This window comes from Grammomys surdaster, unplaced genomic scaffold (genome assembly GCF_004785775.1).
Source record: "Grammomys surdaster isolate TR1022 unplaced genomic scaffold, NIH_TR_1.0 681, whole genome shotgun sequence".
NCBI classification, from domain to species: domain Eukaryota; kingdom Metazoa; phylum Chordata; class Mammalia; order Rodentia; family Muridae; genus Grammomys; species Grammomys surdaster.
In genome coordinates, this window is record NW_021605100.1 from 184,396 (window position 1) to 207,180 (window position 22,785).

Here is a 22,785-nt window from a genome sequence, read left to right on the forward strand (position 1 = left end):
AGAGACAGAGACAGAGACAGAATATTATGGGAAGACCTGTTGTGATTTACCACAGCACAGAGTAACAGGTCTTGGGACTGAAATATTACATGAATCCTGAGTTTCTAATTTTAACTATCATATGATGAAAGGATGTCTGTGATCAATAATTTTCAAATTACTTCAAGCTGTACACATATCGTAGAATGATTGCCGTTATCTACACAGTGGGAAACATCATTGTTAACACTAGTATTGTGAGTGTATTGGCTACAAACCATTCAAAGAATGCTTTAGGAAGGAATTTGTAATAAGACCAAGAAAACATTGGGTTAAAATACTAATGTCTAATACATGTTTAGTGATCTGAGAGAAAAACATCAGACAAAAGTATAAGAATTATTTCACTCTTAAGATCTGTTTATTTTACTCTGTGTAGAATATAACTTAATTGAAAATCTTTTAAAATAAGTATTGTATCACATATAGCAGTGACACCAGGTACATTGATAATATTCCAGGTGAAGCTCAATGCCCAATACTAGTGGGCCAACACAAACTGGACTCAATGGATTAAAAAATAGAATGAGAAAGAAAACATGAAGTTGGGTGGTTAGAGAGATAGAGAAGGTTCTGAGAGGAGGTAGGGAAGAGGGATCAACATTATCATTAATAAAATGGTAAGTTTACCATGTTCCAATAGAAGGCCACACATTCTATAAAAAATTATATTAATTTCTAACTCATGTGGTTAAGGTATTATAAATAATAAATATAAATATATTATTATTTATATTATAAATTATTTATATTAATTATTTATATTATATTTATAATATAATATAAATATATTAATTTCCAACTCATGTGGTATAAGGTACTATAAATACCTCTTTATATTCAAATGTTCTTTGATACAGAGAAATTGAATATCTCTACCTAATGTTTTCCTCTGTAATATCATTTAAAATATTAAAATATTGAGATAGAACTCTAAGCCTATGGAAATTTCCAAGAGTTTCCATAAATTTAAATGGAAAAAAAATAAGTAAGAAAAAATTATTCCATTGTTTTGTCTTTTTCTTTTCTTTCCTTTTCTCTTTTTCTTTCTCCCTTTTTTATTTCTTTTTCTTTCTATCTTTTTTCTGCTGTTGTTCCTTCTCTATGGCACTTTCAGGAGCAAACCAACTCTTTTTAGCGTAGTTGATAATGCCTGACATTTGACAAAATATTGTAGCTTTAGCTATTTGAGAATTTGGGCCGGGCAGTGGTGGTACATGCCTTTAATCCCACCACTTGGGAGGCAGAGGCAGGCAGATTTCTGAGTTCGAGGCCAGCCTGCTCTACAGAGTGAGTTCTAGGACAGCCAGGGCTATACAGAGAAACACTGTCTTGAAAACTAAAAGAGAGAGAGAGAGAGAGAGAGAGAGAGAGAGAGAGAGAGAGAGAGAGAGAGAGAGAGAATTTGGTTTCTAAGACAGAATGAGAAACAAGTATCACTAAGGTTTTCAGGCAAGATGATAGATCTGGAAAGTGACCAACGATATTTTCAATTCCAAATGATAAACCGTGTCTTTTCTTTATCTCCACACTGTTCACAGCTGACAATGAACACAGTGGCTGGAGGGGCATTGCACACAGTATTCCCGGCTTTGGAAATACCACTGGGCTTTCCAATTGACACAAACCTGGGTTGTGGAATTGTAGTCAGCAGTGACTTCTTCATTCACATTTCTCCAGGAGATCCTCACACTGGTGATGGAAGGACTGTCTAATCCCCAGATTTCAATGTAGCCTAGATACAAGGGCGCTGTGCCAGTGATGTAATTGTTATTCACCTCATGTGTCTCCAATGTATTCTGCCAAGTTGAAAATAAAATGGAAAAGAAAATATATCAAAATAAGTTCAATTTTGTTTTAGACATAAACGTAAGTCATTTATGAGACAGCCTCAGTCAATATCTTCTGTTCTTAGATAGTGAAATCCATGACATCAGTTCCCTGTCCCCTGCTGCTTTGCCCTGCCCACTTTGCATGGTAAGCACCAGCCCAGTCTCTAGGGTAATGTTCTAGCTTAAGGATGTCCTTGTATGCTGTAAGTTACAAGTTTCAAATATCAAGAACTCTATATTCTACACATGGAAAGGTCACAGCATGTAAAGAACATTTAGAGACAGCACAGGAAGCAAGGCTAGATTACACAGAAACATTACCCAGCTGCACAATGGTGCATTGAAAACAGTCACTGATGAGACATGAGTAGGTTCAAACATTTCTAGGGAGCATAAGATACTCCTCTGTGGGGTTTAGAGGAAGAGAAAAGATAAGCAATAAAGAAATCTAGGAAGAACATACATAGCACCCTTATGAGATTCACTATTCTGCCAAGACAGCAGAAGCCTACACTCCCTTCATGGTGTCAATCACACTTACCTGGCTGACAGAAAACCTGGCCAAGTAGTACTTATTGGTATCTGCAAACAGACAAAGGGTCAGATGTGAGCTGGGCCTGTGTGATAGGCTTCAAATTGCTGACTTTCTTAGCTGAGAGTTGGACTTGTTTGTTTGTTTGTTTGTTTGTTTTTCTTCATTACAGTAAGTTTGCTTTTGCAATGGATGCTCTCTCTGTGGCAATTATTCAGGTTCTACACTCATCCCCAAATGGACACAGACCTTTCAAATAAGTGTGGAGATCCCTATGACTGTCAGCTATCGCAGATAAAAATCACCCAACCCCATTGTAAGTCCTTCTTCTTACACTCTATTTAGCCTCAAATCTCCCTAGTTATCTCAGAATTTTTAGATTATTTTTGCTAGAAGCACATATCCACACATGTAAATACACTGGTATACATGGAAATTGCTTTGTCTTGAGTGACAATGGGGTGGTTTTGAATGTGATCTTGAGAAAACTTAAAAAATAAAACTTTCTGGGAAAGCATGGTGTTTGGCCGTGAGGTGGAGATGATAGAAAAGTCAACTTGCTAGGAACCAGCTCCTCTCAGGGCTTTCTCTGCCTCCCCAGTGCTGGGCTCCTTCTCATTTACTCCTTCCTCCTCTGGAAACCACTGGCTTCTAAAACTGTCCTGCCCACAGCAAAAGGCACCATAAAAACTTAGCTGTACAAATTTAACTGAATATAAATTAAATAAAATAAACTTCAGTTTCTTGGATGCCCTCCTGATGACATTTTGAGTGTCCATTAGACACCTGTGCCTACAGCTGCTTTGAGCAGCAGAAGCTCCTTGTGGCTGAAAGTTCTACTGTGTAGTAAAGAGTACTTGAGTTGTCCTCCTAAGAGGTTTCCAACTCCCATAAACTCCTGATGGAAAGTCCCTCACATAAGCAGTGCATTTAGCACTGTCTCGAAGGGGCAACTAATCATGGAGAATGGTGTGAATCTCATGAAAGTTTATCTCAGCAGAAAGGCATGAATTTAAGATAATCAAAACCCTCACCCACGGTATGGTCATGAATTCCAGCCATCCCCTACTTACCGATGCTTTTTCCATCATCCCAGTAGAGCCAGCCCTCAGCAACTCCCTCATCATTCAACGCAGCCTTGAGGCCCATTAACTTCTGCCGGCTGTGATGGGAAGGGAGAGAAGCATTAGCTTAAACTGCAGTCACAGCCACAAGCCAACAGGTTTCACAGTAACAAAGGAGCGAAATGAAGTTTTTCCTGGGGTGGAGAGTGGGTTCTCAGATGAGAAGACCTTGAGCAGCAGCTCTACATGCACGCAGAAATATCTGGACCATTGCATGTCCTAAATGAATGACTTCACCAAAGCATCCAGGGCTCCTTTCCTGTAAGGCTCTCAAATTAAAAGCACATAGCTGACTTCCTTCTTTCCCCTTTTCTGTGGCTGTAAACCCCTTTCATGACCCATGGCCTAAAACACAACATGGAGGACAAATGGGTGAAGTTTTGAGGTGTGATATCAGGTCCACATGGATATCAGTGAGCAATTTCCATCATTTTCCTTCACATAACTTAATAACACCCCCCCCCTCATCTGTGGAGTGGAGATGATAGTGATACTCCACTCAGACAATTTTGTTTCTCATTGATAACAGAAAAATGGGAAATCATGAAACATCGTTCTTACTAATGGCATAGTCAGAGGCATGCAGCAAGATTTCACTTGAGATTGGTGACTGATGGATCACATATAAACTTAGGGCAAGCGCTCTTAAGTATTTTTGAGGTAAAGCAGCCTGAGGTATCAGTTGCCAGATCGTTAAATGTTTTCCAGGAATGGTTTATTCTTAAGGAAAGAGTTGAAGATTCTAAAAATATAAATTATGACTACGCCCATTTTAACTTATATTATTGCAAATGGCACTTCTAACCTGCAATTTCAAACACTCTGATCTAAAACAGTGGATAAAAGTTGTTCAGAGTTCAGAGTTTTTAAAAAGTCCAAATACAAAACTGCAAAACAGAAAATTCAGTGCAAATACTTTCAGATTTCAGAGTTTTACTCAAGGGATAAGGAGCTTTCTCCACACAAGAGTGAGCTCACTACTATGCAAGGCAGAACCCTAGCCCCACCCCCCAGCCCCGCTCACCTTAACTGGGTGTTCATGGCAGGCTCCTGCCAGGGCAGAATGTAGCCTCCACGAATATGAAGATTAATGTACTCAAGAGGGGCTTGCAAGGTCTTCCACTGTTCCCTTGCATTGATATCTACACCCTGTGGGCAAAAGGGAGATCACATCCAGAGCAGTGCATTCAGCAGAAATTCCAACCACCTCCTGAACTCATCTTCTGGTCCCCACCATTCAACACACACCATCTATACATTCTGCATCAACCTGCTGCATAGAAAGCATCCAAAAGACTTGTTTCTGTGCCTTTATCTTTGAATATATCTGTCTTGTTTGACACCTTTATTTTGCCTCATGTGGCATCTTTATCTTTCTCATGTGATAATTCTTATCTTGCCACATGTGAAGTGAATCCTGCTACATATGTGAGAGTTGTGCTTTGGTTTGATTTGGAAGTTTCATGTCCTTCTGTATTTTCTCAACTAGGCAGGGATACTTGGTGTTGGTACCATTGATAGTTTGGACCAAATAATTATCTGTTGTGAGGCTATACTGTGCTTTGTTCTGACTTGGGATGGTTCAGCTGTTTTAGGCAACCTGGTCATCCTCTGTTCCAGGAAAATCTCCATACCATACCAAATTTCATGGGACATTTAATAAGTATAGCATACTGCAGTCCAGAATTGATGGACTCAAGCAATTCCCCTGCCACAACCTACCAAGAAGCTGGAACTACAGGCTTGGGGTATGGTACTCAGCAGTCTTGTCATGGCCTTTTAAAACGGTTAAGCAATATTGTTCCTGCCTTCTAGAGGATAGCGGCACTGGATCTCCATACTTTACATTGTGTTTCCATAACAAATTTTGAAAAGCAAATATTAGCAAATCAATATGTTGTTAACTCCAAATGGGAAAGTACCTACAATTATAAATCCTAGAACTTAGCTAAGAGTTTTGCACTTCAGCAAGGCTATGACTCCAATAGTCTACTAAGAGGCCTAGGGTGCAAACTTTAAGGCATCTCCACTCTCAGGTTCAAGTCTAAGCACAAACAGGGCCGCCCTTCCAGTGAGGACTTCCCTTAAGCTATATACCTTGTGTGTCAACCTATTTAACCCTAGTAGAATCCCTGACACATTCAGAAGGACTGTTAAAGTACATGCCAATCAACATGCAAATTCAAGACCATGTGAAAGCCACTTAAGGGAAATAGCTGCTCTCTTCCTCCAAGGCCCTCATGCTAGATTGAAAGCTGACGCTTAGTGTATGTCCACCTGTAAGAGAAGCTAGATAGCAACCAAGAAGACAGGAAACAAAACTACTCAGTGCTGCTAGGACAGAGCAGCTATTTGTTCTTGCTGAGTTATCACTCAGATTCACTGCAATGTACTTGAATGAGAGAGGGTAGGGTAGGGCTCTGCTTCTGGTCTTCCTGCTCTTCTCAGGAAGTCGGGGAGACAGGCTAGTTAGAGAGCAAAGATGCTCCTTTCCTTCCATTCTCCCCTAAGAATTAAGCTCTCTCTGAAGTCTCTTCGAGACCCTTCTCTGCCAGCTTCTCTTCCATTATCACTCTCACCCAGATATCTACAACAGAGAGCCCCTTTATAAGTTAACATGTATTGTTTGGACATGTATTTTAGGGGTCACTTATCATATAATGATTCAGAGGAACTAGCAATGAGTACCTGTACCAGGAGTTCTCTTCCTTGGGTCATGAACCAGTAGCAAAACTACAGTTATGAAGTAGCAATGAAAATAATTTTATGGTTGGAGGTCACCAAGACACAACGAACAGCATTAGGAAGGGTGAGAACCACTAATCTATTCTATAGACACATATATTTATAGACAGAAGCAAAGGCCTCCATACTGGAAGCAAAAATTGGTTAAGGGTACATTTTCAAGAAATGACTAATCACCATCCTGCCTAGTAATGTCACACAGGAAGATAAAATGAGGCAGGCACTGATTGAGAGGATTTCCATGTCACATCAGCTCTCTAATCTTGCTCTAACCCCACTTTAGAAGATGATAAAACATCGGCCACAAGAAATAAATGGTTTGTGCCAGACAACTGCACATAGTTTCCAGGGAGGGTGTTTGGTGTGAGATCCGTCAGACACACAGAAAAAAATAGTACTGTACTGCTGTCAGGTTGTATAAACATTTAGAAACCTTACCGTGTAGTAGTCATACCAGCGGGCTCTGGGAAAATATGCTGAAACCGTTGTGGCGTTCTGAAATTAAACACAAACAAGGTGTCAGTAGTAGAACTTTCTCTAGGACAGAGAAACCAATATACATAGAAAGAAGTTACAACAGTAGTGACAGCCTTGAGTCTCATTCTCTTGTAATCAGCTATAAGAGGAACACTACTTCCTCCTACTTTCTTTAAATGGAAAGTGGTTTTTTTTGTTTTTTGTTTTTTTGGGTTTTTTTTTTTGTTTGTTTGTTTGGTTGGGTTTTTTTGAGGGTTTTTTTTTGGTTTTTTTTTGTTTTTTTGTTTTGTTTTGTTTTTTTACTAATGTCCCTTATAAGGTCCCATGGATTGTACACTCATGTTTTGCTAAGGAGCAAAAGAAAAACATTTCTAGGTATAGTAAAATCTGAGTAATATTAATGAGCTAGTCTTTACTCGGAAAGCCAATCATTCTCAAAGGATGATTAAAGTAAAAAAGATTTTAGCTGCTTTCAAGTTCTCTTACATAAGGAAGAGCTATGAGGTGACACAACTGCTATACAGCAGTTCACCCAACAAACTTAGTTTTAATGATGAGAGGACTGAATGCTTGCAGTGAATTCTTTCTCTACAGTCCCCACCTGACTCCAAGCCCCTTATACTAAATAAGGGAAAGCTTATATCTTCAAATATAACACAAGGTTGTTTATCTTTTTCACTGTCCTATGGAGCAGAATTGTTAGGATAACTTTAGAGACAGAGAATCTGAATGAGGTCCTCTAAGTGGTTAATTTTGCTGAGAAAGTTGCCATAATTTAGGGCTGATTTTTCACAGTTCTAAGAAAAATTGATGGAACCAGGATGAATGGAGAAAAAAAGGATTTGTTACAGTTTTGTCCATATCTGGAAAGAAAGAACTTTCTGTCTCTACCTTGCCCATAGCGGAGAGGTAACATAAAGAAAAGAGGAAACACACGTGAGGATCATCCATTTGGCTTTGAGTCCAAGTTATCAGAATCAGTGGTAAACCTTTCTACTATGAAAGCATAGCATGCCCTGCCCCAGAGCATCATGGGTGTCCTCACTTCACCTCAATTGCCAGTAGAACTTTTAATATTTCTTGGCTCAGTTATAAAAAGGAAAAAAAATGGAAAAGGTGGATCCCCAAACACACAGGCCTTCTCCTCTCCGTGTTTATCCAGCCTTCTACCTCAGTGGCCCCCATACTCACAAGCTCAAGCACAGGGCTGACTAGGAAGGCTGGACCCAGCAGGAACTGTTTGTCTATATTCCAGGTTTCCCGGTCTGACACAAACCTAAAAGAGGAAATCAAGATGTCACAATCAGATTCTAACAAGGCCCCAGCCTAAGATCCTACACTTCCTACAAGGCACTTCTCTCAAACCTCAGAAGGAATTTGGCCATACTGGCTCTATAAAATATTCCCATCCCTCTTCAGCACAGTATTAAATATAAAGACAGGTCTCATCCCTTAAACTCCCCCTTAAACACTCACCTTAGTGATATTGTTGCCTTTGTAAGCATAAACTACAGAAGATAAGATGGTTTTTGCATGTCCCAATAAGGAAGAAATTATGGTGTTTTACTTTTTATCTTTTATTTAAAAAAGACCTTCTAGCCAAGATTTGTTGTGTGTATAAAATTCAGTTATAAGAAGGAATAAAGCATTCTCTCTGCTTAGACAGCCAAGAACAAACTGGACTGATTATTTAAATTAATGAATATTGTTGCATTTGTTGTTTCAATTGTTGAAAGAATTGTTGCATCAATGCCCACCCAGCAGGTTAAATGAGTCACCCAGTTGGTCACCAGGATTCCTGCTTGACACTTACTCATGGAGAAGAGGCCGCACAACTGTGCTGCCCTCCTTGTGGGCTTTGTACATCAAGGTGTAGAGATATGGCAGCAGCGTGTATCTGGTCTCCAGCACACTTCTGGAAATATCCTCAAAGTTTTTATCCCAGGATACAGGATCTTGTCTCTACGGGAAAACAAACAGTGTTCAGAACCCAAAGGTTATCTCTCAAGGGACTTAAGGTCACTGAAAGCGAATATTTCTACACAACTAGACTCAAAAGAGTTGTGTGTGAGACCTCAAGAATATTCTTAGTAGTTGAAAAACAGCCACAGCTTTCTTAAGAAAATAACTCCATAAGCTATTCCTTATGGGACATAAAGAAAATTCTTCCTAAAAAGAATCATCATTAGTACTGAAGAATATGTTTCATAGGAATGAAGGCTTAATGTCATTGAAGATGTCCCAAAGAAACACAGACAACAGGAATGCGCTCAGAAACCAAGATGGCATTTCAGTGGCAGAGTATAGATGAAGAGGCTGACATCCTACCCTGGTCCCAATGGTGTTGTGGTTCCTGGAGAAGGGGTAAAAGGCACCCAGCTGCATCCAGCGAACACACATCTCATACTGAGCATCTTGAAAGAACCCACAGATGTCTGACCCAGTCTGAAACGACATAGAACAAAGTAAGCTCTTGGTGTTTTCTCAGAGACACTGTCATCTTCCTAGGGAAGAGGAGCATGTAAAGGACACTTACATAGGATATGCCAAAGAGGCTGAACTCCATCATGCCTGCAATGAGAGATGCAGCAGAGTCAGAACAGGACATCCTCTGCCTACTCCTCCACCTTCTCCAAGAATACTACTCCCATCCCTGCCTGCAGAAGCCCCTGGGCACAGCCCACACACCAATGATGGATTTCCCCAGCTGGTCCCAGGCAGCTGTGTTGTCTCCCAGCCAGTGTCCTCCCCAGCGTCCAGAAGAGGGGAATGTGGAGCGGGTGATGACGATCCCTCTCTCTCCTGTCACCTCTTGCACAGCTCTGGTTGGGAAATTAAGGAAGAAAGTTGAAGATAGGACAGGAAGGACCCAGGTTGTGTTCTCTTGAACCACAGGGCTTAGGATCCTCTGGCTGATGAGACAATAGTACTAATACTTTTTTTCCAGTAGTCACATAAGAACTTCACCATGTGGTAAACCCATTGCACAGTCCCCAAATATTAACCAATCACAAGACCTATCTGTTTATCCATTTAATGTTTGGTCTTCTTTAATCAGTGAACTAATAGATAACTTCCTTTACTAGACTGAAATTGTATAAGTTGTATACACTGAGGTCACCAAATAGGACTATGCTAAATCAGTAAGCTACCCTGAGATCATATAAGAATAATGGCTAAAAGTCTCAGTAGATATTATTCACTTTTAAAATAAAATAGATTATAGTACCCTGTTTTCCTTTGTCTCTTATAACCAATGCTATCACATCACTTGGTGCACTGTATAATAATTTCTTCTGTCCCCATGAACGTGATCCTCAAAAGGACAATTAATTAATTTCTCAATGATGAAACACTGTCATATTTAAACCTGCTTTATCAGTCATAACCAAAGATCTGTCCCCATACAGAAGTACTTTTTAGTTAAGAAATAAGACTTTCTAGACCAGTAAGTTTCAACCTGTGAGTCACAACCACTTTGGGGTTTGAAGGACCCTTTCACAGGTGTTGCCCAAGACCATCAGAAATAACAGATATTTATACTGCAACTCCTAACAGTAGTAAAATTATAATTATGAAGTAGCAATGAAAATAATTTTATTGTTGTGGGTTCACTACAACATGAAGAACTGTATTAAAAAGCCACAGCAATAGAAGGTTGAGAACCACTGTTCTAGACAATTAACCACTAAATTCTTCTTAATCTTTAGAATGAAAAATAGAAGGAAATATAGGAAAGTTATACCAGTGACTGTCCATACCCACTGATAAAGCCAACTGCAGAAAAGTGTCACACTTACTCATAGGTGGGTCTGGTCTGAGACCACCCATACAAGCTGTGTACATCATAGTGTCGCACTCGGGAACCATCTGGAAGGATCTGCTCGCTCTCCATGCACAGTGTCTTACTGCTCAGGCCTCTGTCCCTGCCTTCCAAATCTGAGGGAGAATTTAAGAATGAAAGGCAGTTCTGAATCTTCTCATTGCTGACCTCTTTTCTGTATTTCAAAATCTGTATCATAAGACTAACAAGACAACCCCTTGGTGTGTCCTTTTCCCTGGGAGCATGAGAACAGTGGTCAACACTGAACTGCAACATTCCTATGGATGATTTCAACACCAAGTCCACTGGAGAAACTGATGGTATGGGAAAGTGTGCAAGTTACCACATACTCTGGAAAAACTCTGAGCTGGATTGTTAATGTACAAATTGTTTCTTTCAATTCCTATCAGAATTTTATCCCTGATAATAGAGTTTTCTGAATCTTGGCATAGAAAATTGAGATTCAGAAGTATCATATAACCTATGAAGGTAAGTTATATACACAGCTCATAGAATAACTTCTAAAACTAATATACAACTATTATAACTTTAAATTTCCTTGATTCCTTAAGAATGGAAACCCCTTTTCAAATAATCATTAATAATTACATTTCTGTATATAAATTAACATAAATCTGAAGAACTAATAAATTTATCTGCTAGAACCCCTTGCAGACATTACCATTGTTGGATAACTTCTGTACTGACTATTGAAATTTGCCCAGAGTCTAGGTTCTCAAACACACACACACACACACACACACACACACGTATTTGTTTGTAGTTCCTGTATATCACAGCATCAGTGAGGACCTGTCCTTGATGGTGACAGTAATTTCTAACTGCTAGTTTCCAGCAGAGTTCATCTTTCCAGTCATTGCTCAGCTGATAGAGAAAACTCAGGGTCCTTACATGGCATGTAGGGAGGATGGTTCAGAGTAGCATCACTGCAGCCAGAAGGAACTGCCCCATTCACAAAGCTGGAAGGTTCATTCATATCCTACAAATGTCAGAGATGTGGTTTAACCATAAAGATAGTCACATTCTGTCAGAGACAAGGAATTAACGAATAAAGCAGCCAAACTCTAGTGATCCCTACAGATGCTTCCCAGAAAGAACCGTCATTCTCTGAGGTCAGGGGGAGTGGCTAGAAAGTACACCTCAACTCTGCACGTCAAGCAAGTTTCCAAAGAGTTTCCAGTAACCATCACCAAAGTTTTGCAGTAGGCATTTTAGAGGTCCTAAGAACTAAGGAGAATCAGAACTGCTCCAGTCTCTGTCAGAGGAAGTAAAGAGTGGTACACTCACAGTCTTCCTGAATGACTTACATCCTCTAGACTGTACAAAACTCCCCGATTATCACTCATACATACACCCACATCTATCCATGTGTACACATGCATACTTACAATCCACAGCCCATCAAACTTCAAGCTCTTTGTAGGATCCTGTGAGTTGCTGTGGAGTTCTTTAATCTCCTGCTTCCACCACGTGGCAGTTGAATTACGGAAAAAGTCTGGGAAGGCCACATAAGCTCGGTATTGCTGCAAAAGTAACAAAATTTACCTGTCAGAAACGAACACCTAGGACAGCAAATACTTCCTAAGAATTTAGCTCAAATAAACTTTTGTACTATGTGGTGGTTGACAGTCATAGCCAGAATAATATATCCTTGGCATATTTTAGAAATATTAAGTGCAGAGATAAATGAGCATAAACTACACACCTTTCTTTCCAATATTTATAAATTTTCTGGAGATTGTTTTCTTTTTCATGTCAACACTCTGAACATACTATCTCATGTTATAGATTCCTGAGCCTCAACTTCCTGACCCCTACTTCCTAATAACTATCCAGAGAGAAAGAAGGAGCCAGTGAGAATGTTTAGGAAACAAGATATTTTTTTGGTACTGAATTCTAAATTGGTTTTTAAAAAAAGATTTTTTTATCACACAAAACAAATGGATAACAATGGATAACAATTCATGATATCAGACTAACTCCTATGTATCTCTGCTATTTACTATTTCAAAGAGCACATAAAACACATAATTTTATGTTCATCAGTGCAAGATATGGCTGGGGGTCAAGAGCTCAGACTTGAGATAACGCTAGTACAGTAGGTAGAATTTTCATTAGTGCAAGCCAGAGATGTTCAATTACTGGGTTTTGATCTCTGAACACCTTGGTCCCTTTGAGAGCAATAGTGTTGCAGATGTAAAATGAAATCTTCACATTTTGGACTTGGTTTCATGGGTTTTAGACTGCACATCTTTATTTTCTGTTAGTAGATGCAGTAGACAAGAACAGAACCTGATTAGGGGATATTTCAACTATCAGTATAATTTATTCAAGCTCAGTTTATGTTTGATTTATATTACCAACAGAATCTATATATGGTTTGATCTATTTCCCTTCATCTTCCTTTCTTTTTCCTTTCTTACTTTCTACCTATTATCTATCATTTACTGTATGGTAAGACTTGCTTTTCATCACTTCTCACAGAAATTCAGTTGGCTCATGGGTACACAGGCCAGAGACTCAATTACACAGGTTCTACGGGATTTAATTGTTGACATTGGTAGAGATATCATTTCATCAATCATAGGATTGGCTGTTAACTTATAAGATCTATACTTCCTAGCCTTTAAAGCAACGTTGACCCTCATCTTTAGGCCCTTGATAATCTGAGAACAATGTTGGTAACATAAAAACTGGTGAAATACTATGTAACATTGAGCATGTAATGACCAGGAATCCTGAAGCTCTGATCCAGATAGTTTTTCACAAAGAAATATCAGGCCTTAAATCAGCCTTGGTATGAAATACTTTAGTAGCTATCCCATAAAATATTAAGACTATCCTAAGTGACTCGTGGGCAATAGAATAATCATAAGAAACATGTATTTTACAAGATCATTTTTATGAGTCTGATGAGGAAAAGCTTACTGAAGTCCAGATCAGTCATTGCTGATGCCTTTATGAAACAAACAGACCAGGAAAGAAGGCTGTGAACATAAGGCTTGTGACCTCAAGGCTCAAACCTTTAATCCCTAAGTGTAGACTTGGATCCAGAAAATATCTTTTGTTATTTTTGTAGTGAACTGAGGTAAGAAATCCTAGGGCCAGTCATACAGGTGGAATCATGTCATCAAAAATGAAGACCCATCAAATGGAGGAAAGATACAATCTGACAAGTGTTGATAATAGAAAGAATAAGGCAGAGCCAGCTCTTTGAACAGTGGTGGGTCATTTTTTAGTATACAGGTAAGGATCATCAAAGCTGTACATAGATTAATAAAACATTGCCAGCCTAATTTCCCACTTGTATTCTATAAGGGATTTAATTTGGGCTCAGAAATAGCTTATAACTCCTATTTATAATTTTATGCTCATCAGTATAAGATGTAAAGAGGAAGCTTCACCCTCTCATTCTCTTCATCTGCTCTCAAATAATAAAAGCAAGGTTCATATGAAAATTGGATCCCGGTTACCACCCTTCAACTGCATTGAAAGCTTTAGCGAGCTAAGGCTTTGACTAATATTTTTAGATTGCTCTTTGTACTCCCAAATGTAATTATCTTAGAACCTGAGAAGTAATTTTAAAATGATTATGAATTTTCATTGATTATTTATGGATTCATCCCAGTCAGAAACAGCAAGTATCAACAAAATCTTATATACTATTCCACTGCTGCTCATTTGGGGATGCTATGGTCTTTGGTATATTTTAATAAATGGCCTCCCCTATGTTATTCATCATGTTATGAGAGTCAAAGAGCTAAGAATCAGAGAGTCAAGAGTGAGAGAGTAGAAACAATAAGAAGAAAGCTTGGTCGGTGGGCTACAATTACACAGAGTCCAATGTCTAGACACAACACAAAATAGGATGCTTTCAAGTAAACAATTGCATCAAGATTCAGAGGTCTGTCTCAAAGAAGCTAGATCCTATTACACTCGGGCTCTTGATGAATTACTTTCTGGTGTATCTTTTTGTGAGAAATGGATGCAAGACAAAAAGATCTTTCTTTATATGACAAGCAAGAGGCCAAGCTCAGTTGGTGAGATCCTTACAGTGTGGAGGGGGAAGGGAAAGAGAATATGAATAAATAGGAGTTATAAGCTATTTCTGAGCCCAAATTAAATCCCTTATAGAATACAAGTGAGAAATTAGGCTGGCAGTGTTTTATTAATCTGTGTACAGCTTTGATGATCCTTACCTGTGTACTAAAAAATGACCCACCAGTGTTCAAAGAGCTGGCTCTGTCTTATTCTTTCTATTATCAACACTTGTCAGATTGTATCTTTCCTCCATTTGATGGGTCTTCATTTTTGATGACATGATTCCACCTGTATGATTGGCCCTAGGACTGCTTACCACAGTTCACCACAAAAATAGCAAAAGATATTTTCTGGATCCAAGTCTACACTTAGGGATTAAAGGTTTGAGCCTTGAGGTCACAAGCCTTATGTTCACAGCCTTCTTTCCTGGTCTGTTTGTTTCATAAAGGCATCAGCAATGACTGATCTGGACTTCAGTAAGCTTTTCCTCATCAGACTCATAAAAATGATCTTGTAAAATACATGTTTCTTATGATTATTCTATTGCCCAAGAGTCACTTAGGATAGCCTTAATATTTTATGGGATAGCTACTAAAGTATTTCTTACCAAGGCTGATTTAAGGCCTGATATTTCTTTGTGAAAAACTATCTGGATCAGAGCTTCAGGATTCCTGGTCATTACATGCTCAATGTTACATAGTATTTCACCAGTTTTTATGTTACCAACATTGTTCTCAGATTATCAAGGCCATAAAGACCAAGATCAACATTGCTTTAAAGGCTAGGAAGTATAGATCTTATAAGTTAACAGCCAATCCTATGATTGATGAAATGATATCTCTACCAGTGTCAACAATAAAATCCCACAGAAACTATGTAATTGAATGTCTCTGGCCTGTGTACCCATGAGCCAACTGAATTTCTGTGAGAAGTGATGAAAAGCAAGTCTTACCATACAGTAAATGATAGATAATAGATAGGTAGAAAGTAAGAAAGGAAGATGTTGGGAAATAGATCAAACCATATATAGATTCTGTTAGTAATATAAATCAAACATAAACTGAGCTTGAATAAATTATACTGATAGTTGAAATATCCCCTAATCAGGTTCTGTTCTTGTCTACTGCATCTACTAACAGAAAATAAAGATGTGCAGTCTAAAACCCATGAAACCAAGTCCAAAATGTGAAGATTTCATTTTACATCTGCAACACTATTGCTCTCAAAGGGACCAAGGTGTTCAGAGATCAAAACCCAGTAATTGAACATCTCTGGCTTGCACTAATGAAAATTCTACCTACTGTACTAGAGTTATCTCAAGTCTGAGATCTTGACCTCCAGTCATATTAGTTCTATGGAATATATGACTTCCTATCCAGGACTGAATTTGGCCTTGAAAATTAACTTCTCTGTGGAAAGTACGGATATTGATCCTAATTCCTGTCAGCCCCATTGCTGGTGGCCACAGTTGTTCTACATTACTAAAAACCTTGAGCATTGGCTAAAATCTGTACTTGAATAGTTTCCCAAAGAGTCTGTGGCTCCGGGTTTTTGTGTGTGAATAATATCTGCAATTACAACTACTGTGCTTTGTCCCCACAACAATGTCTAGCTAGTTAATTCTTAACCCTAATATAAGTTTTAGACATTGTAAGTTATACTGCTGATTGAGAATACAGACACAAGCTTCTTCATGTAATCACCCCTGACTAGATGACTAGGTGTCCTAGATAAACAGATCTTTTCATCAACTTTCCTGATTCTCTAGGCAAGCTGAAAAAAAGGAACACACACACACACACACACACGTCTGTCTGGAAATAATAATTATATGGAAGACGACTAAAGGTCAGATCAGGCACATATTCTCTAGGAGATTCCCACTCCTCCCTAATGACCCTGCTTAGATATTATCAGAGAATCAAACAATTGAGAAGAAACCAAACAGGATACATACCAGTCTGTTGGGTGAGCATCTTGGCCAGAATACAGACAAGAACAAGAGGAACCACATACTCATTCAAGCAACCAGCACATGCTAGTGTAGCTCAGGGGAAAACAGGTTCAGAGCCTAGTTTATTTCGATCATTTACAAAGAAGAACTTCCCCCCAGGAGAAAGAAAACGTATAATACAACGTTAGACTAAAGAGGTAAAAGCAACACTGAGACCCATAGCAGAGAACGAGTCTGAGGCAGGATTTGTAAGTATGGAGATAGAGAAGCCTGTCTTTAGGGAGAACATGAACACAGAAAAAATGTCTAATTGATAAAGACAAAGGTTAGAAATTATTTAAAAGGGATATCCTTTTAAAAGAGAAAAATGTTGCCTTAACAATAAGAACCACAATTCAGAGAGAAAAAAAATCCCTTAGAGCTATCTCCCAATTGAAAGGTTGTGGACCCTTGGATTCTGACAACTTTGGATTTGAAGTCACCATTATGCCTTTGATAACCATGGGCAAGTAACTTACATTCTCTGAGTCTTAGACCTTGAAAACAATAGAATTGACCTCACAATTGGAGACAAAACACAAATAGGAAAAAAATGTGTGTGTGTGAGGTCATTGGTACATGAATGACAGGAAGGACACATATCACAAGAGTATTTCCACTATGTTCAATAGCACTAACAGGAACTTTCAGAACTTTGTGTATGGCTTCCCTTTCAAGATAATCTTGACTTCACTCACTCAAAAGCCAGAAAGTCCCTCTTACCTCCAATTGATTGTCCCAGTCTAATGAAGAGTTCACAGTGACATTAGGATAATCAGGCCAGACCTGTGAGCAGAAAAAAAATCAATGTAAATGCCTCAGACAATTTGCCATACACAGAATTTCCTAGAAAACTATAAGCCACAGTCTTACAACTTCAGCCTTTGTATAGGATTGTTATATGGAGAAGTAGATTCCATGAACCTCTTAATATTGTCAGTAAACATTAGCTGTAAAATAAAACCAAAACCCCAATGACCAAATAGACTAGGTGAAAGACACCTTTACAAACATGATAACAGGTTCCTGCTCCAGGGTGAAGATTACTGAATGACTGCCCAGTTCATACCTTTCCCCAGACAATGCCTCCATCATTGGGATATCTGATGAAGACGTCATTCTCCACACCCTGGGTGAAGGCAGGGTAGGGCTGTGTCTCATTGCCAGAAATGGCTGGATCCTGCAGTCAGAGAACAGAGCAGTAAGAAATTACAATGGAAGATAGAGTGGTAGTAAGGGTTGGAGGGTTGTTATTCTCCAGTTTCAATTTGCACTGAAGTTTCCATGGTTCCCAAGAAATACACTTATATTAATTACAATTCTATTTCTTTCCTAGAACAGGAAAGGTCAGGCTGTCTAAGGTGATCTCCACACAACCCCACCCATTGTCCCATTCACAGCCACACATTCACACAGGGACTAACCAGAATGAGGATGACCCGCATCCCATCACCCTTCATGCGATTGATCAGGGCTGGAAACCCAGAGAACTTGGGGCTGAGCTTGAAGTCCAGCTGTCTCTCCATGTAGTCAATGTCTGAGTACTGCACATCCTAGGATGACACAAGGAAGACTGGCTGATGGTGGAGCCAGTCCAGGCTCCAGAAGAGAATATTTCTGTCCCAATCTAGTGATACCATATTCTGGGTTTGGTTTCTGGGATATTTTTCATTTTCTTTTTCTCATGTGACTTCAACCAACACCCAAAATAACATTTAGTCTAACATGAAAACAGAGGATGATGAATGATAAACCCTGTCTGGAAGCACTGTTGTAAATATAAGTAAAAGAACTATTAAAAACATGTGCTTTAAAAGCTTTTGCTATAGGGCATGGTTATGGTGACTTCCCACAGCAGGCTGCCCTTGGAATCAGTGGTTCTTGATCATAGAAACTATAATTAAGTGCTGATGAGATATGGACAGTAAGTCTGCTGTAAGTCAATACAACACAAAACAAAACCATGAAAGAACTGCAGAATTAATTTAATATATCACCTTAATGAGAAAAGCATATCTGATTACCCTCAGTATTGCTTTTCTGCAGTTCTTGAAAATAAGGTGAAGAACAGAACAATATACAGATAAAATCAATTAAATGTGAAAAAGAATCTAGATCAGATCTATTAGAAGCCTCTTGCCCTCGAGCAAGGCAGGTTGCCTCCAGATGTATTTCCTGTCCAAGACTTTGCATTTGGTAGAGCTGTGCTTTGGGGCCATAACAACTGTTTACAATGGACTGACTACTTGGATTCACTTTTTTCTTAGTTAAGCATAAGTACGATTGAGGAAATCTTTTAGTCTTATGAAAAGAACCTTATAACTAAATTTCTTGAGCCAACCCTAGTTCACTCTTAGTCTGAGTTACCAATGCTAAGATCCCCAGGAACAAGAATACACTATAGTAGTAACAGGCTCCACACAGATTTGCTTAGCTCTGGGGTTGCAGAGCCAGCACACCATGACAGCATGACATATACATACATAGGGGATCTGCTTAGCCACCATCTCATCATACAAGTTGGCAATCTCAGCATCATTCTCATATCCATAGCGACACAGCTGGAATCCCAGGGACCAGTAAGGTACCATCACAGGCCGACCAATCAACTAGAAAACAGACAGATAGTATTAGTATTTAAGGAGAAGTTTGAATGTACATTAAAGGAGAATATTTGACCAGTCCAAACTAAACAAACTCAACTCTAGAAGAATACTGGGGAGACACATCCTTCTTCCCTGATAACACCCTGAGAAAATTTTCCTGGGAGCCTAGAGGCTATTTACTAGGAATTCTGAAACAAATCTTAATTTCATTCTAACTTTTTTGAAATGATAATATTTTATTTTTTATTAATTATTTTATTTATTTACATTTCAAATGTTGTACCCCTTCCCTTAAATGAAGTTTAATGCCATGGTTAGGAGCATAAATACCATAGGTAAAACCCCTACCTTAACAAAGAGGCTCTAGTTCTGGCAGCTGTATGACCACAGGGAAGGTTACATGACTTTATTTTTCCTTATTTTCCCTCTCCTAAATTGGGATAAGAGTAATCTCTCACAGTATTTTATGAGTATTGAATGTGATAATGTCCATGAAGTGATCTAACATGTAGCAGCTAACTGATGTAAAAATGGCCACAATGGTGCATACCATTTCCATAGACACTCCATCACTGTCACTACCATAAATATAATTACCATTGCTTCATGGTCATCATAGCCCTCACCAACATTAGCATCAGTACCAGCAACACTAATAACATCATCCCTGCACTATCATCAACTGTCTTTCCGCCATTATCACAGTCATTATCAACATAACCATGACTTCCATATTACCACCGCTCCAAAATGAGTTTTCCACAAATACCCCTAACTCTATTACCATCACTCTCATACCTTTCACAATCATCATGTCCCCCACTACCATGACTCACTGCCACTGCTAATACCACCAGGATGCCTGCAACACTCTAACGACTAGAGACGCTATAAATGCAATGCTGTTGGAATGTAGGGACTGATCCCTTTTCTATAATATACTCTTTCTGATAAAACCAATGATTGTAATTACCATGTAAGAGTTACACTAATAAACAAACACATGACTGGGAGCAGAGGATGCGATAACATTAACACATGACAATCAAATGAGCTTCCTACCTCTGTGTACTGTTGAGTGACAAGCTCAGGAGTTGGCCCCAAAAATACATAAAAATCCAAAATTCCCCCTGTGGTACGGTATGTCAGAGCAGGCATGGGCTGGAATGTCACGTCTGAAAATAGAACAACATCAACAATAATGAAAGCCTTCAGGTTAACCAATTAGACTTGAAAGCTCTATTTCTCACTTCCATTTTATACCATTAGTGACAGACATTCTATACTAAACCAACATAGAACTGAGAAAGGAAAAACCCACAGCATCCTATCCCTTTAATGCTCCTTAATAGAGGTTTTAAAATTCTGAAAATTTAAATGATCATAATTTCTATAGCATAATAGCATAAAACTCATAAAAATGTCAAAGTAGCACTAAGTCTCAGTGTCCACCTCCTGTGGCTTCACTAGCAGCTACCATACATATTTCTGAACTTGACTTTCTGTCCCTTTCTTATGTAGCATAAAAATATTCCCAATCTCATTCTGCCAGAGGCAGTGTTCTAATCCAAAATCTTGGCAGTAATTCAAGTTATATAGCCAGTTGTCTCCAGCTGACACCCAGGAACTTGGGGACCCTCAGGAATTAGGATTTTGCTATGCCTTCTTATGTAAGTGTTTTACATAGTAGCAAATAAAAGTTTAGTGAACATAGCAATCATAAATCTCTAGGATAAAATGAAGGCTAAGCAGGAAAAAAAAACATTACTCAGAGATGTTATTTTTGACTTAAAATGTAACCAAGTCAAAAATCATTCTAAAGCAATTCAAGAATGATTGGCACACACTAAGAGGAGTCATCCTACCCATGGCATTGCTGTTCAACAGGAGGACTCCATGGGCATTGCCATCCTCCTCCAGCCCCATGTAGTAAGGGTGGACACCATAGGAATTCTTCTTATACTGGGAGAAATAGGAAGAAAAGAGGTTAGGAGACTGTGCATGAGAAAGAAAATCCACAGAAATTTGATTGCTAAGTTGAGTCTGCTTCCTCTGTTGAAAATATGTCCATTTGCCTAAAAGTAGAAGGGATCGATCAAGTGGCATCTGGAAAGAAGCAGACACCAAACAGTATGGAGGGAGGGAGAGAATTCAGACCACAAACACTCTGCCCTTACCCCTGGGGGTTCATCCCTGGAAAACATGCCCCACGTATGCCAGTTCAGGTCTATCTTGAAAGTTGTGTGCTCGGTTTCCCCAAATCCATAGATGTACTCAGAGGGCAGGCGGGTGGAGATGCGGATGAACATGTCATTGAAGGTGAAGCCAAGGAGCTGAGAGTCCCAGCTGCAGAGGAGAAGGGATATTTACAAAAGAAAGTCATCTCCCTGGTGGCTTCTAGCAGCTGTCCCTCAAACAAAACATAAATCTATCAGTGTAAAGAAATCTCAAATGCCTCCATTATTGGCCCAGTGGCCATCCTCTCATCTTCCTTCCATCGCTGCCTTTCCAAGTATCCTCTGCATAGCGGGAAATCCAAGCCATTCTCACTACCTCAACTGCTATCACTCACATGTGCCCTGCTCCTTGAGGACTGTCCTTCTGCAGGCATCCAGGTCACTGATTTAGAATGTTAAAGAAAGCAGTTCCTTGGAGTCAGACCAGGAATCACTTACATTACAGCGCCAGTACCCTTCCGACGAATTTCAATCCCAAATGGGTTCTCCTTGATGAGCACATCATAGAGGCGTCTCTCAGGGGTACTGGATGGAGCACTGGGGATGTTCAGAGGGACTGGGACTTCATACCGAGTGTGGTTTGGATCATAGATCTAGGCCAGAGGAAATGCATTTGAAGATACAGGTGGGAAAATAACGTCTGATGTTCTATAATACTGTTCTAATAAAGGCCTCATTTCTCTGTGGATTCTGTTGAGATACACTCTATTTTACTATGGAAAATTAAACACAAAACTGCATTTAAGGTTCTGTAGCCTTGACTTGCAAAGAGCATCAGGATTAGAAAGGCCCTGTCCATACTTGATAGCACACAAACCCTGTGTTTACCTTAAACTGCAGCATTTCGTCCTTGTGGTAAGTCACTTGTAGTTGTAGCTGATTCACGGGTGTAGAGGGGAAGGCATTACTAAAAGGTGAAGCCTTCAAGGAGATGCTGGCTGTGGCCCCATGTGAGTCATACTGAACATTGCTGACTGAGTGCAGCTCATTGACGAAGTAGCAAAAAGGGACCCCAGAAGAGCTGGATACCTGGAAAGAAAGTCAATATCCTAGATCAGCAGGGGATCCTGAATTATCAAATAGAAAGTGTTGAAAGGGCAATTTATATGAAGGTGGTGTGTGTGTGTATGTGTGTGTGTGTGTGTGTGTGTGTGTGTGTGATTTTATACATACTACATCTTAATATCTGGTCTTCAAAAAATGTACTTACTAAAAATATCCCCAGTAATGCTTCAATCTTCACCAGATTCCTTTCCCCCTATGAATTTGAGGCTATGCAAAAGTATGCCAATATGCCATGTTCATGAAACATTGA

General features: G+C 39.2%; 1 protein-coding gene across 1 annotated transcript in view; it reads right to left on the bottom strand.

Moving 5' to 3' along the window:
• The window catches only part of LOC114633475 (maltase-glucoamylase, intestinal-like), a gene marked incomplete at its 5' end in the record, with an annotated part of 54,923 nt that overhangs the window by 1,555 nt on the left and 30,583 nt on the right, over positions 1-22,785 (bottom strand). The window contains 22 exons of the mRNA XM_028782035.1: positions 1,668-1,838; positions 2,413-2,453; positions 3,477-3,565; positions 4,552-4,676; positions 6,711-6,767; positions 7,941-8,025; positions 8,563-8,711; positions 9,078-9,194; positions 9,286-9,320; positions 9,438-9,571; positions 10,550-10,688; positions 11,485-11,572; positions 11,982-12,116; positions 17,351-17,413; positions 17,697-17,807; positions 18,052-18,180; positions 19,111-19,236; positions 20,296-20,408; positions 21,099-21,195; positions 21,411-21,579; positions 21,909-22,063; positions 22,299-22,499. Coding sequence (XP_028637868.1) covers positions 1,668-1,838; positions 2,413-2,453; positions 3,477-3,565; positions 4,552-4,676; positions 6,711-6,767; positions 7,941-8,025; positions 8,563-8,711; positions 9,078-9,194; positions 9,286-9,320; positions 9,438-9,571; positions 10,550-10,688; positions 11,485-11,572; positions 11,982-12,116; positions 17,351-17,413; positions 17,697-17,807; positions 18,052-18,180; positions 19,111-19,236; positions 20,296-20,408; positions 21,099-21,195; positions 21,411-21,579; positions 21,909-22,063; positions 22,299-22,499 — 2,529 coding nt within the window. The remainder of the gene's footprint in view (positions 1-1,667; positions 1,839-2,412; positions 2,454-3,476; positions 3,566-4,551; positions 4,677-6,710; positions 6,768-7,940; positions 8,026-8,562; positions 8,712-9,077; positions 9,195-9,285; positions 9,321-9,437; positions 9,572-10,549; positions 10,689-11,484; positions 11,573-11,981; positions 12,117-17,350; positions 17,414-17,696; positions 17,808-18,051; positions 18,181-19,110; positions 19,237-20,295; positions 20,409-21,098; positions 21,196-21,410; positions 21,580-21,908; positions 22,064-22,298; positions 22,500-22,785) is intronic.